This window comes from Aulonocara stuartgranti, assembly GCF_965226115.1.
Source record: "Aulonocara stuartgranti genome assembly, chromosome: 2".
Lineage (NCBI taxonomy): Eukaryota > Metazoa > Chordata > Actinopteri > Cichliformes > Cichlidae > Aulonocara > Aulonocara stuartgranti.
The window spans coordinates 22,405,444-22,420,441 of NC_138940.1; the positions used below are offsets into that span (position 1 = coordinate 22,405,444).

At 42.2% G+C, this 14,998-nt stretch overlaps 1 protein-coding gene across 6 annotated transcripts in view; it reads left to right on the forward strand.

Annotated features, from left to right (window-relative positions):
- The window catches only part of LOC309690848 (protein phosphatase 3 catalytic subunit alpha-like), a 48,390-nt gene that overhangs the window by 30,787 nt on the left and 2,605 nt on the right, over positions 1–14,998 (forward strand). For 5 of the 6 annotated variants that reach the window (XM_082508242.1, XM_082508239.1, XM_082508240.1 and 2 more), the window contains exons 4-13: positions 1,104–1,215; positions 4,360–4,505; positions 6,094–6,233; positions 7,396–7,473; positions 8,912–9,006; positions 9,209–9,334; positions 10,687–10,764; positions 10,865–10,949; positions 11,251–11,348; positions 12,415–12,462. In XM_082508242.1, the coding sequence (XP_082364368.1) occupies positions 1,104–1,215; positions 4,360–4,505; positions 6,094–6,233; positions 7,396–7,473; positions 8,912–9,006; positions 9,209–9,334; positions 10,687–10,764; positions 10,865–10,949; positions 11,251–11,348; positions 12,415–12,462 (1,006 nt within the window). The remainder of the gene's footprint in view (positions 1–1,103; positions 1,216–4,359; positions 4,506–6,093; positions 6,234–7,395; positions 7,474–8,911; positions 9,007–9,208; positions 9,335–10,686; positions 10,765–10,864; positions 10,950–11,250; positions 11,349–12,414; positions 12,463–14,998) is intronic. The other variant, XM_082508241.1, reaches the window with a different exon arrangement.

The window sequence follows — 14,998 nt, forward strand, 5'->3', positions numbered from 1 at the left end:
AGACTAAATGTAGAACAGAGATGATGGTGTGTAAAGGTGAGAGAACATCCTCTGAGCCATTTGTAGGGTTTCCTAAGTGATAAGAGTAAAAAAGCCAACGTGATAAATAAACACACATCCTGCTGTACTCTAATGACCAAACTGTTCAGCCCCAAAATTTGAGCTTAACTTTGATTCTAGGCAATATGACATAGTTTCAGATTAATGCTGCACATACAAGACAGTTTTACAGTTTTTCCTACTGATGAAGACCACCCTAATGGCCATTCATAGCACAACAATGTAATTAAGTAATAGACCAAAAACTTAAATGACAGTAAAGTTCCTGTTTTTCACCATATGCTCTAGAAATGAGAAGTTTTACTTTACAATTTAAGCCTGAAGAGTCCAGCCTGTTCTCACTCCCAATGCGTAATATACCGACGATTTGTCATGTCCCGAGGCATTCCATAGGAACGCGGAAGGTGACCTTCCACGTTCCTATGTTGCGCGCCAGATTGTGGATGAAATCGAATAGAATTACACTCCCGCGGTAACACATGTTTCAGCTGTGTATTCCAGCCCTGACCCTAATCATAACCTTATTCTTAACGTTAACCACCACCTTAATCGTGAAGTGTTTTCCAAAACGATTTATGCAAAATAGACGTACATGTGCAGATTTAAAACCAAACGGCTCTCATGTTTCCTAATTTTTCCGAACTCGTAATATAGGGACGTGTTGGGTGGTCAAAAGCGTAATATACCAACGATTTGTCACCTAGCGTAAAATGTTACGCTTTGGGAGTGAGAACGTGTTGGAAGAGTCATACAGACAGATTTCTTTCATTTACTATAGCAGCATTTAGAAAAACTATTGGAATTGTACTTCTTCTTATATCATGAGATTATTCTGAGATTAAATGTGTACTTAAACTTCTGTACATTGATTAAAAAGGGGAGTTTGCCTGGTCTGGCCCACTTCATATCAAAGTGGGCTGTTTATGGCCTGCGATGTAAAATTAATTTGACATCTGCACTCTTTGAAAATCGAAATGCTGTTGCAGTTGTGTACCTGCTGAACTCAATTTCTCATGTTTTCTCTTCTTTTGGTGAATATTTAGTGTGTGTTGTACCTGTGGTCACTGAAAATCCTCTACCCAAAGACGCTCTTTCTTCTCCGGGGGAACCATGAATGTAGACATCTGACAGAATATTTCACCTTCAAACAAGAATGTGAGTTGGCTTTTCGTTACACGGCCCATTTTTCTTTTATTTTGGGATTGGTTCTTCCGCTCCTTTCACCCTCCGATGTTAAGCAGTGCTTATTTAGTTTTGATTATTAGTGGTTTGAACAGATCTTGTAAATCTCAGCTGACTGGAGAACATATTTTCAGTTTGGTTACAAACTTGGCGAAAAAATTAGCATGCTAACTGGTTCAGGATCATACATTTACAACTTACACTGCTCAGTTTACAGCTAAGAGTTTATTTGTGCTTGAATAACACCTAAACATGGTTTTTAAAAAAGAGGAAAAATCAGTAATTAGTCAGTATTTCCTATAGCAGGTATCATGTTTTGTTTTATTTTCAAAGCCAGGCGTTATTAGCTAAAGGTAGCTAGCTAGCTTAGTTAGCAGGGTGCAGCTAAAGATAGCACAGAGATATATACCTGCTAATTATGTAACATATTAATATAATACAACAATACCACTTTCTGAACTCATCTCAGAGTTGATGGAAAGAATACTAATAAAAATAACACAAAACATGCCACGACTTTTTTTTCTGTCAAACTAGCTAATATAAAGAAAACCAACACCTTTTCAATTACACAATTTAGCTGAACACCTATAGCAGGTAGTTAATGGCTGTCTTCCTACATAATTAGCTTTAGGGAGCAGTTTTTTTGCAGCAGGCTGTAAATGTTTTTAACATGTGTATCTGCAGTTTTGCACGTTCAGGTTGTCTTAAGTTTGCAACCCTAAATGTAGCTTCCAGGATTGCTATTGTAGGTGAAAAGCTGATTAGCCCTTACACGTTATACACGACTGCTGAGAGAATGACACCATGTAACACGCGTGCAAATCGTGTTGAGCTGTGCTGTGCTTTAGGTGGCGAAGCTCTGATTGGATCCGCTTTATTCCATTACCTGATAGTTTCACCTATGGAGTTAAATATTTTCTGCTGGATCTCTTCTCATCCTCCCCCTCACCATCCTTACTTTTCTGCCACTGGCATGTTGTGTCCGCCCTCTCTTTCTCTCCCTCCATCCTTTTGCTCTCTCCCCCAGTGTCTCCCTCTGTCTCTCTGACTCCTCCGTCAGCGAGCTTCAGCCTCCTGTCCGAGAGTGGGTGATTAGCAGCAAATTAATTTGGCCCTTAATGATTGGCTCAGGGACTTACTCCTCTGTGTCTGATTGGCCAAGGGACGAGGAAGCTAATTTCCCTTGGTGCTCATGGCGAATAGTGGTCGCCCTCAATTACCATCTGCTATGTGTGTGTGTGTGTGTGTGTGCAGCACGAGAGCATGTACTGTGACTGCATGCGTGTGCAAGTGTCTTCATAAATGTTTGAGAGTGTGGAAGGAGCTGGTGGACTGGCAATAATGAGCCCTTGCTCTACACAAGGCAGATGGGGAGGTTGACAAACATACTCCTCGCTGTCACACACACACACACACACACACACACACACACACACACACACACACACACACACACACACACAGAGGCTGGCTACTGTACGCTTGTACTCCACAAGACTGGCTTTGATTTGTGTACGTGTCGTTTCATGTCCTTACACTCTACCTTCTCTCTTCCCCAGTCATCTCCTCTCGTTCCTTCTTATAACCTCTCCTCCTTCTCCTGTCTCCTCCCATCAGTCTTTCTCCTTCTCTCTTTAGCGTTCTTCTTTTCTCGCCTCCCTCCTCCTCTGCTGTCTAAAAACCATCCTCTTCTTCTTCTTCTTCCTCTTCTTTTCCAATCTCCTTTCAGCTATTTTTAATCCCGCGGTTTTGATTTTATGTCAGATGCATTGTTACGCCCATGTGTGAAATGTACTTTAAAAGATGCCGTGTCTTGGATGTTGTTATTGATATTGCTGCCAATTCAGCTGCCAGTTTTTAATACACACAGACACACATACAAAAAAGAAGAAAAAAAGTGACATGTCTATGCTGCTTTGTGTTTATATTTGGGTCATTATTTAAAATGCTGTAATAGTGAGATTTGTGTTTTATTTTATTTTTTTTGTCTGGTATCTCTGAAGTGGCATTTCTAAAACAAAATCCAACATCATCAGAGAGGAGAAAAACAGGTCATATGGGAGTGCTGGAGAAGAGCTGGCCCCATAAATTATTAACGCGTTGTGTGAAAATCCCACACGTTAGTGCCCTTGCACCCAAGTGAACCAAATGACGTGGTAACACTTTACGGGAAGGGTATTATCGTGAATTCATTCGTGATTTCATGCACGAAAAAGCGTCACTAATATGTGAAAAAAACCCCATGACTCATCAGGAAAGTGCATGAATTAACAGTATCTCATGCATGCCTTAATGCATGAACAATGCATTAATTAATACAACACCTAAGGTATTTCAGTCATCTTGATTCATGAGTTATTAACCGTGTGCACCGACAGACTTAAAAAGAAAACACTGAGCAGAGGCAGTGAGTGTGTGTTCACTGTCTCTGCTCAAATGTTCTAATCGTGGTTGACTAAGCAAAACGTCTTTATGACTTCGTCATGTTTGAGGGGCCTAAGGTAAAGTGGCGAGCTGGGTATTGCTTTATTAACATTGATGAATAACAAATGAAAGTTGAAGGAGATTTGTGAGCGGGAGACAAAGATAAAAGATGGTTAAAGCCACTTTTATGTCACCCATTGGTTTGTACACACTTTTTTGAAGGTTAACATTAGGTGGTGAAGACGTGGTGAAGACGTCATGGTTAAATAATTATTCTTGAAAATAATCAGAATTGGTCAGAATAGACATTCACTACCATTACTGCTTTTTTTGGTTATTAATTTATTGTTCTTTCTTTAAGGCACGCACACTGCAGTGTCATTCTTGGTCTGTTACACACAAACACAATTAAAGCTATTTACTGCACAAAGTAATGTATGATTTTATATATATGTACCATTACCACAGCGTGTTAGCAATCGTGTTTTTAGACTGATTCTGTCTGAAGCCTTCAGATTACTAACTTCTGTCCATGTAAAGGCTTGTTTGTTCTGCGTGCATCAGTCTCCCAGTGACAGGGACCGACTGTGCATTTGTAGCAATGGTGGCTATTCAAAGCATGTCAAAACACACTCAGGCGCTTCCTTTGTTTCAAGTCTTGAAATGTCTGTCTACTCCCCCAACCTGCAGGTAAGATCAAGTACTCAGAGCAGGTGTATGACTCCTGCATGGAGGCGTTTGATTGCCTGCCTCTGGCAGCCCTGATGAACCAGCAGTTCCTATGTGTGCATGGGGGGCTTTCACCAGAGATTCACACGCTGGACGACATCAAGAAGGTAAAATCAAAGACACACGAGCAGTTTTGAGTTATCACTGCTGTGATAACAAAACAATGATAACTTTTTTGACAAAAAGTGGTGTTTAATGACATTTTTTGTAGCTATGGGGTGAATGTTTTGTCTGTATACAGTAATATTTTTCACCTTATTTTACAGAATTTTCTATTTGTATTTATTTCTAAGTATTTGATAAGCAATGCTGACCATTGTGTAAATAAGGCATCAATCAGCTCTTAAAAAATAATGGTTAACTGTCTTTGAGAAGTACTAAAAAAAAAAAATTGCTGAAATGTAATGAAGAACTGAATCTGAATTCATTTTAAACCTTTTCCTGTTTAATCATTATGTAGTAATGCATAAAATGTATATAAAGTGATAAAACAGCCTTTTAAAAAACATTTGTAATAACTAAATTACAGAGCTGAAACCTACCAATCAGATTGAGAAAGTCTGGTTTGACAGTGTAGAAGTTGTCATATAGAAAAGCTTAAAGAAGCCAAAGCTAACTTCACGTATTGTTTACTAAAGGCCTACACAGAGCAAACAAAACAATGAAAAATAGAAAAAATATCCGTTTTGGTCATACCCTTTGTTATTCTGCATAACTAAATGAATTAGTTGTTGAATCAAATCACAGTGGAGAGAAGAATCTAGACCTTGTAAACCTAGCTTAGCAGTAGCTACAGCTTTGCCTTCAATTCAGGTGACAGGGTGTAGCTAAGTCAGGTGTTTAATGAATACATTATTTGTTCTTTTCTTTTCCTACTTACACAAAACAGTGATGCGTTATATTTGTTGTAACTAGGAAGTATAAATAATGATAGTAAGGAGATTTGGCCTAGAAAGCCATAGAAACACATTTATTTTGTAGACAATGCATTTAACCCTTGCATCTGCATTCCCAAAGACATGGTGTCACTTTATATTCAGCATCCTGGTATATATGTAAGTTCTGTTATAGAGAGTAATCAGCCTGCAAATGTACAAAAAGAAGAAAGATCAGCCTTCGTAACTGTCCACAGTTTGTTATTCATTCTCAGTTTCACCGTTTCTCCAGTTCCTGCTCTTTGCCTGTGCAGGATAAGGAATACAAGAGCAAGGAAAATTAATCATGCATGCAACATGAGATCGACCTATGTGCAGCACTCAGGCACATTCATTCAGCAGTCATAAACCAACTTTTATTTCAGCTTTTTAGCCTGCTCCGAGTGTGTTCATTAGAAACCATAAAATAACCCCTGTGTGTATACAGTTCACTGAGCTCCAGAGCACAAAGCCGCACACATGAACACAGAGACGCGAGAACACATACTTCCTCATCTAATGGCAGTGTTTCCATGGTGAATCTGCTGGTGTGACATCTTCTCCCTCCTGTGTGGTGGGGGTTGCCATGGAGATGCTCTGCTCTGACAGTATGTGTTTGTGTGTGTATGCTATGTGTTTGCTTTTCTTTCTCCCCTGATTTATCCTATATGTGTTGGAGGGTTGTTTACATGACTGAAAATGTCTTTCATGTAGAAAATCTCTGTTTCTGTAAGCTCACATTTCTATACTTCTGTGTGTGTGCGTGTTTTTTTTGTCCTAGTTGGACCGGTTCAAGGAGCCTCCGGCGTTTGGGCCCATGTGCGACCTGTTGTGGGCCGACCCCCTGGAAGACTTTGGCAATGAAAAGACCCAGGAGTACTTTGGCCACAACACGGTCAGAGGGTGCTCCTATTTCTACAGGTACAGGAGGGTAGAATTACTCCTCAAGGTGTTGTGACGGCAAAAAAAACATTACGTAAGAGCCCTGACATTTTATTTTTGAATGGGAATGAATATAGTATGGCAGCCTTGCAGCAGCAGATCCCTGTGCTTATGAAGCTCAAAGGCAGAGCTAAGAGCTGACCTGGTACTCCAACAAGCCAGTGTGGATGTAATATTCTGGGATGATGGTTCACAGCAGAGACAGTACTCTTTAAAATCACCACCTGAAAGAGAAAGAAGTTCTCACTCATGTCCCTGACTCCGGGTTTTCTCTTGGATAGGTCGATGTCTCTTTCTAAATGATCTGAGCGCCCTGTCGCTACCGTGCATGAGCAACGTGCGATGCTCACCTACAAATTAGAAATCTAATAAGTTTCAGGTCGACTTCAAGCTGCAGGTTTGGGATGTTGTTCCCGAGCAGAGAGAACGGGAGAGACGCCTCGTGTGCGCGTTTACACCACATCCGAGATCCACTAACGGTCGCTGGGATTTGTAGAAAATCTTGGCTACTTTACACACACATACGCACACCAAACACGCAGCACACACAGTTCCGTTTCAGCATGAAACGATATCCCACAATCCCCAGGGAGACTGCACGGTTCTGTTGCTATGACGACTGGCTACTCCTGCCAGATATGGAGTGATATTAAGATACAGTGAGAGAACGAGGGAGAGTAACATAGGAGGAGGGTGGCAGGGGGAAAAAGATGAGAAAGTAAGAATGGGGGGCATGTACAGACGAGGGGGAGACGGTGTTTAGAAATGGGTGTTGTGACATGTTCTCTGTGGCAAACACACCGATTTTCTATGTTTAGGAGACACAGCATCAATCAGCCAACTAGTGTACAGTCAGCACACCTCAGCACTGAGGCAGCCATAAGCCTGGCTCAGGCCTGTCACTCCTCACTGATGCCCCCTGCTGGTCTCAGTCAGACACTACCTTAGAAAACAAAAGCCTACTCATCACCCACTGCCAGACTTTAAATATCTGTTTTGTGGTTTACAGCAGCCTTGACATATGACTTGTTTGTTATGTAAAGTGTGTTTTACTGCATCTCTTTGAATAATTCTTCCCCTTCATGTTTCTTCCTTTGCCCTCACTTACTCTCACTTGTTGTCCCTCTCTCTCTGTCTCCAGTTATCCAGCAGTGTGCGAGTTCTTACAGACCAACAACTTGCTGTCAATCATCAGAGCGCACGAAGCACAGGATGCCGGGTGAGCTGACCGGCTGCTGCGGCTCATTCCTTTCTCTCAGCTTAAATGGGCACACCATTTCATTTAATGGCTTACCCTGACATTTCATGTTCTGAGCTGTTATTTTTCATTGTCGGGGAATTGGCACATTGCAGGAAAAGAGGCGGCGCAATTTTCACCCTGAAACTGTGTGATTAGCATTGTTAAGAGTTGGTCTGACTGAGAGTGCACCAACAGCCGGTGCAAGATTCAACCCTAACTAACTCAGCACAGGAAGTCAAAGAGGCTGCGTACACTTTGTACTAAAAGTCTGAATAAAATAGTGAAGGGAAAAAAATTGTGACCCAAAAATGCATTCCTGGCATCTATTATCTCACTGAAAATCCTCTAGATGTAATGCAGCAATTAAGGCAGCGCTGTGTTCTGTGTGTGTGCTGTTTGGTGAACCCATTAACAGTATTTGGTCTGTCATGCAGACAAGTAGTCTGGGTAATCATCCAGAGGTCTTAATGCACTTGTTATAGGATGGCCAAAAAACAAGCTATTTCAGTCGCCAGGCTTCTGCACCTGTGCAGAGTAGCTAATGTGGAGATAAAACATGCATTCATGGTCAAAAAAACAAAAAAGAGACTGTTCGATGAAGTAAGCAGCTGCAGTGTGGATACAAAATGAAGCAGCTTTCACCTGAGAACTTACAAAAGACATTGTATTCACTGCTGTCTCTATGAATTCTTTGATTGAATTCCTGAAGCCCTTGATTTGTGAATGTGCCGTTGCTGCATTATATTCTCCAACAATAGTGACAGCACAAAGAGAATAACGGCCAGCTCACTCAAAAAAAAAATCTAAGCTAGCTGCTACAGGAACTACCCTAAATGGTGAGTTTGTCTGGGAAAAATTGGTTTCTCTTCACTGAAGTTTAATAAGCAGTGAGAATCTAAAGCTGTAGCTCGGTGGATTTACAGCAGCACACTTTCCTGTCAATATTACCTGATGAAAATGTGTGTTGTTTATAGCGGCCTGACAATGAAAAAGGATTTTTTTCCCCTAAACCACACAAATCCTAAACAAAGGGGGGGAATCAAAACATAACATACAAATATTATCATTAAATTCACACAGAACGTGAACCACGCTCTCCTGGGTGAAATTGTTAGACCCACTCAGCCACCACAACCCAGAACAGTAAAGTTTTGTTTTGATAATTTGCATATCTATGCAGGCTTCCGATGCCCAGTAGCTTTTTCTGTTTTTTTACTTGTCATTTTCCTCTGCTATGCAAGGCAATCTGGTCTATTTCTGTTCTGTTAGTTTAAAAGAGTGTGGCTGTCTCACCTCTAACCATCCCCTGGCTGCTTTAGAAGACCTGCAAAGCAAATCTTTGTTTCTTTCATCCACAGCGCGGTGTCCTATTTGAGTGGCTATAACGTGGGCGGCTTGTTTGTCTCTCTTTCCTCAGGTACCGTATGTACAGGAAGAGTCAGACTACAGGTTTCCCCTCGCTCATCACCATCTTCTCCGCTCCAAACTACCTGGATGTCTACAACAACAAAGGTCTGACTGACGTGTGTTATCCAATTATTGTAGAGCAAACTGTTTGCGTTGTAAGACTTCTCAGGAAAATCTTTACATGTACGGATGGATGGAAACATTGTTACCTCCTAGAGGAGCAAGCTTTCAATAGGTTAATATCTGCTTCTGTGCGTGTGTGTGTGTGTGTGTGTGTGTGTGTGTGTGTGTGTGTGTGTGTGTCTAGCTGCGGTGCTAAAGTATGAGAACAATGTGATGAACATCCGTCAGTTCAACTGCTCCCCTCACCCCTACTGGTTGCCCAACTTCATGGACGTCTTTACATGGTCGCTGCCCTTTGTTGGAGAAAAAGGTACACCCCCCCCCCCCCCCCCCCCCACACACACACACACACACACACACACACACATTACATTACAAATACCATGGAAGAGCATGTTGAAGAGGAAGTGCAAAATCTTCCTCTTCCACGGGAAGATAATTTAGAAACCATTTAATTTTGAAAGTGAAAGTAAACCTTCAGTTGAACTTCTCCAGTGAGAGAGCTCCTCTGCTCAGCTACTAACAGAGTTTGCACGGTATGCATGCGTAGTTTGGGATCCTGGTCCTTGCTGGTGTCTACTGGTCAATAGGGGAGTTGACTGGATGTCTGTGAGATTCTGAGACAGAAGGAGAAACTTAAAGTCTCTGAAGAGAATTCATGTATTCTCAAAGATCACCAGATTTGACTCGTTTGACCTGTTTGAAGGCAGGGACAACCCGCAGTGGGTGGACTGGCTTCCTCTATCTGTCCAGTGTAACTGTGGGCGGATGGCTTGTGAGGTTTAGAGGCTGCTGGCCTTTCAGGCAGAATATGGCTTCAAAACCAGCAAAGTGTGGCATCAGAATCTGGGCTTTATTTTATGGAATGTGTAAATATATACAGAGCAGCTGGGAGGAGGAGCTGCTGAAAGAAACCAGGGGACACGAGTGGTGCTAGATATGTCATACAACCTGGGACAGTGGCACCTCAAAACAAGGCCGACGACGGCTGGAACACATATTAATGTCAGTGAACAGGACGTCTCAGTTCATTTTTTTCACCAAGATAAGCTTCAGTATAGCGGATTTTTAGCATCAATTACAACCTTGTGACAAAAAACAGTTGTGTTGTTAATTCTGGTTGCAATCAATAAACATATATGTTTTCTCTGCAGTTTGAAATTGAGCTGAAGACGATATATGTTAATGGTTCCAGGTCAAACTGACCTGAGGGATACCAGTTTGATAAGCGATTAATAAAATGGATCGCTGATGTACAGTAACAGAGTGTGATTCTTGATATCTTCATCTTTGTCCACTCACAGCCCTCTAACGTCTTCACAGCTGGACATAGTTCAGCTCCGTCCTACTTACATAAAAAGATTTGTTCACATTTTTTCCCAGAAAACATTTTTATTTTTCACAGTAGACACTGAAACATGTCGTATCAAAGGGTGTTAAGGGGTAACAATCACACCGATGATGGCTCATGTTCCATTAAGGGATCGCGGAGAGCCGGTGTGAAGGTCTGCTGTCACATAGGTCGATAATTTACCGCTATTCATTGAAGGACACGATAATTACCCTGTCGTTAACATTTTGACTAGTACCTAAACTGCATGAACCAGTTGGCAGTTTTGTTGTCCTTTTATAGAAGCGTATCTGTGTCTGTTTGCCCTGCAGTGACTGAGATGCTGGTCAATGTTCTGAGCATCTGCTCTGACGACGAACTCATGAACGATGGAGACGAGATCTATGACGGTACGAAGCCGCCAGCATTGATTTTTTTAAGGGTAGCTAGCGTTCTTCTTTTCTTCTACGTATCAACTTTCAATAACGTTTCTGCTCCACTCACTTCCAGCCAGTGCAGCGGCAGCGAGGAAAGAGGTGATCAAAAACAAGATCCGAGCCATCGGGAAGATGGCCAAAATGTTCTCCGTTCTAAGGTGGGTCAATTTGCAGTTAAACATGCGTGTGCGCTTGCCTGCACATGCTCGGTTTGCCGCAACTTCTGCAGAAGCTGGCAGTCATCAGATCCTCACTTTTTAAAAGAGATTTTTCTAAAATCTGTCTTTTAAACCACAATCGTGTTTTTTTGCATGTTTGCAGGTGTGCAGTGTGTGAGGAAGTGTGTAATTCTTTCTCTTTATCACCTGCTGTCTTCTTTTACCCACACACATCTGTCACACACACACACACACACACACGCACACACACACACACACACACACTGTCTCTGTTTCTCAGGGAGGAGAGTGAGAACGTCTTGACCCTGAAGGGACTGACCCCGACTGGCATGCTGCCCAGTGGCGTTCTCTCTGGGGGCAAACAGACCCTGCAGAGCGGTGAGCGTTTCATTCACTCACACACACATAAGCACACACACAGTCACATGCACACAAACTTAACCCCGAACTCATATATAGAAACACAATGCCACACAGACAGTTTGAGTATCTGCTTTGGAGCATCCTCCGGTTCCTCCATGCCCTCTCTCCTCTTCTCCTCCTCCTCCAGCTGTTTTTCTCCTCTCATCCTTCTGCCTCACTGACTCACTCCCTCTCTCCACCTCACCTCGCCAGCGCTGAAGGATACTAACAGCCCACTGGTTGCCTGTGTGTGCGAGTGTCAGAGAGAGTGTACGAGCGAGAGGCTGAGAACCTGAGAATGACACCAAAATACAGGGCAAATGCATGTGTGTGTGTGAACTAACAGCAGCTAATGCTAACACCAGGTGCCCTCTGAACCTGCTGTGGTCTCAGTGCTGCTCTGAGGGCTTTGCTTGTTTAAAACCTGAAATATGCCCCTTAGAAGGGGGTGTCTGGTAGTTGGGATATTTAATTAATGCTAATATTGAAATTATATGGATGTTACACATGATATTGATGATACAGAGTCTCTCACTTGTGTATATTTATCATGATGACATCTCCACAGAGCTCTAACGTGAATTTGGCCAACAGAATAGCATGAAGAAAATTTCACGTTCAGCTAAACAGATATTGGTCCAAGCTGGCCGTCAAAAACTGCAATCTTTCACTTCTGCCTTAGTTCATGGTGCTCGTCATAAATCGCATAATACCCGTCTGATCTCCCAGGCCAGCGTGAGGTCACGTTTTATGTTTTATGACTTCCTGTTTGATTTTTGGATCACCCCAAAGTTCTGCCTACACTGTTTTCCAACCAGAGATTGTTTGACAACATTTAGCTCAGCCTGTCGGAGCCTCCTCAGCAAGCGCTGCTCACCCATACGGCAAAGATGTTTACGCATATCTGCACAGAGCATGTTTCAGCCTTCACTTCGTTTTCCTTCTCCTCCTCCTTTCTTTGTACTCCATCTTTCTCTCGGACTCTGTCATCTCCTCTCTCTTCCTGTCCTCCTTTCTTTCTCTTCTTTTGCCCATCCTTCAGCTACCATTGAGGCCATTGAAGCTATCGAGACAGTTAAGGACGCCGAAGGTAAAATCCCACTCATTTCACTGTGTGGGCGCGTGTGTTATATGTGTGTGTGTGTGTGTGTGTGTGCGCGTACGGACGTGTGTGCAGCATGGCTGCGCTCTCAGCCGCCCATGCTCATAAGGTCATAGATATTTCCTTAGACATGATGCACTCAGCTCTTCTGACTGCATCACCGCTCTCAACAAAGCTGCTGCATGCTGGAGCCACCACATTAAAGCACACAACATGCATAAACCTTTCTTTTTCATCCTCTTGGGAAACAGGAAACACATACAGCCATATATTTGCATTCTGTTCAGATGAAACACGCAGAGAATATTTTCTCCACACACACACATTTACAAGAAGAGCGGGAATGTGGGCGGGAGAGGATGTTGCAATGGAGGGCAGGGTCACCCAGACCTCCTCACGGACTGCAGTGTGTTAGTGTTTTTCTATAGTTTCCATAGATGCTGTAGTTCTGTAGAAGATGAGCATGCAATCAATCTGTTTCTCAACAACCTACAGCAGAACTCGGGCCAGATCAAAATTTGCAACATTTGCAATTCGCTGAAGAAACATTTACACTGATCTGCCACAAAACTCATCTTTTTACTTAGCTTTCAGCCTCCTGCAGCGTATTCACGTGACCTAGATTCAGAATAAAAGTCTTTGCTTACACCAAGAGATGGCAAGAAGGCAAGCTAGTGTGGCTGAAACTTCTGCAAACCCAACTGCAAAAAGTTGGGTTTGGAATTATACAGATACAGTTTCACGCTCAAAACCTTTGCAAAGAAAAAAAGATTAATTTGGCATATGGATGCATTACATTCAGAGGCGGCTGCCAGGTCTGCCAGGTTCTTTTGAGCTCATGAACAGATTGTGGTCATGGATTGTCTTTTGTGTATCATGCCCGGCGTGCACAGGCCCAGTACTCGGCACGCTTCAGTTACCCATACTATTTTGTGTTTGTACCTTTAGTGCTGTCTTTGGCTTACCTGAAGTACAGACCATAATTTGTTTACCCAAATGAATTATGGGTATCGCCTGTGCTGTAGTTTTCTGTCATGTTATATATGATTTGTAGTTGGGTGTTAGACATGTGCTTTGTAGTACAGTGGCATCTGTGAGCAGCAGCATGTGTGACAGTTGTCTTGTGCCGTTGTTGAAGAGTTGGCGTTGGCCTCTCCAGACAGTCCTCCTTATTGGTACAGGAGCATCTGCTGGAACAGAGGTTTACCTGGTCTGGGGTGACAGCTACTACAACGAATCAACCTTAATGCTGGTCGATGTTTTGTCTAATTTAAAGACACACCGTTTAAAGACAACTGAAATAAAGCCAAGTCTACAGCCATGCTAGCTCTGTGAAATGCTTCCACTAGCATGCTAACAGGTTTACGAATGACAGAAGGAACACGCTGCTGAATTAATACGTTTAACTGAAGTCCAGATATGCGTGAATGACTGACTCTTCAGTGCGACAGAACAGACTGTGATAATTTGGATCTGGTGTACTGCTAATGTGTTTGTGTGCTTTGCTAACATTTGACGATTAGCAGTAAATACAAAGCAAAGCTAATGCTACGCGAGCATGAGCAAACATCTGACAAATAATAATAATATTAATAATAGTAATGGTGACTAACTCAAACATAAAACCCATTTAACAGATTTATCAGAGAACACACATAATAAATGTCCGTTCAGTCATTTCCTCATTTGCACCTTTAAAGCATTAGTGTCAGTTGGTATGAAGTTGTAACTCGGATGAAATAAAAACAAAAAGCAGATGCGCATGCTTTTGTTTCATAATGACTCTAAACACTGCTGACTCACCTGTACTGCTTCCCATAAAATTGCCATCTGATAATATCTTGCTGCTCTCTGGAAACCAACTGGTTTCACTTTTTCTTCTGTGTAAAGATTTATTGAAAAGCGCTATAAAAATCCTTTTGCATGGAGGTGCAATCAGCTCTATCTAACTCTCAGCAAATAAATATTCTTCCCAAAATGTTGAAGCACTTCCTGAAATATTTGTCAAGTCCAAAGCGGAGTAAAGAAAATCCTGGTGGTCACTATGACCTGACTAAAATTGGTGGAGTGCTTCTTTAAGATATCAATGCAAGGTTAAAGCTGCCCCCTTAGTCACAAACAAGGAGTACTCCCAAAGCCAAAAGGGAAGAACATGAGGGAAATGGAAAAATGTGACTACATGTCCTTACCTGTAAATTCTGTGAGCTCCTTCTGTATATGATGGTTTGAATGAACAGCTAACTGTCAGAAACTTGTCCCGAGGGGAAAAGACATCTTAAGGTCTTACGAAAGACCGATTGTGCTCATATTGTTTTTCTCATAACATCTTACCAACCACTTTACTCACTGCTAATCTAAGGTCAATGTCCAGATAAACACCGGTTCATGGGTGGCATAACATATATACGATATGATTTTGTTTATCCAAACCCCAGCTGACCTTCAGCTGAAGAGATTTAGATCAACATGATATAAATGTGGTTACTGGAGAAACTGAGAAAAGATTTACTTCCCAGGCCACACT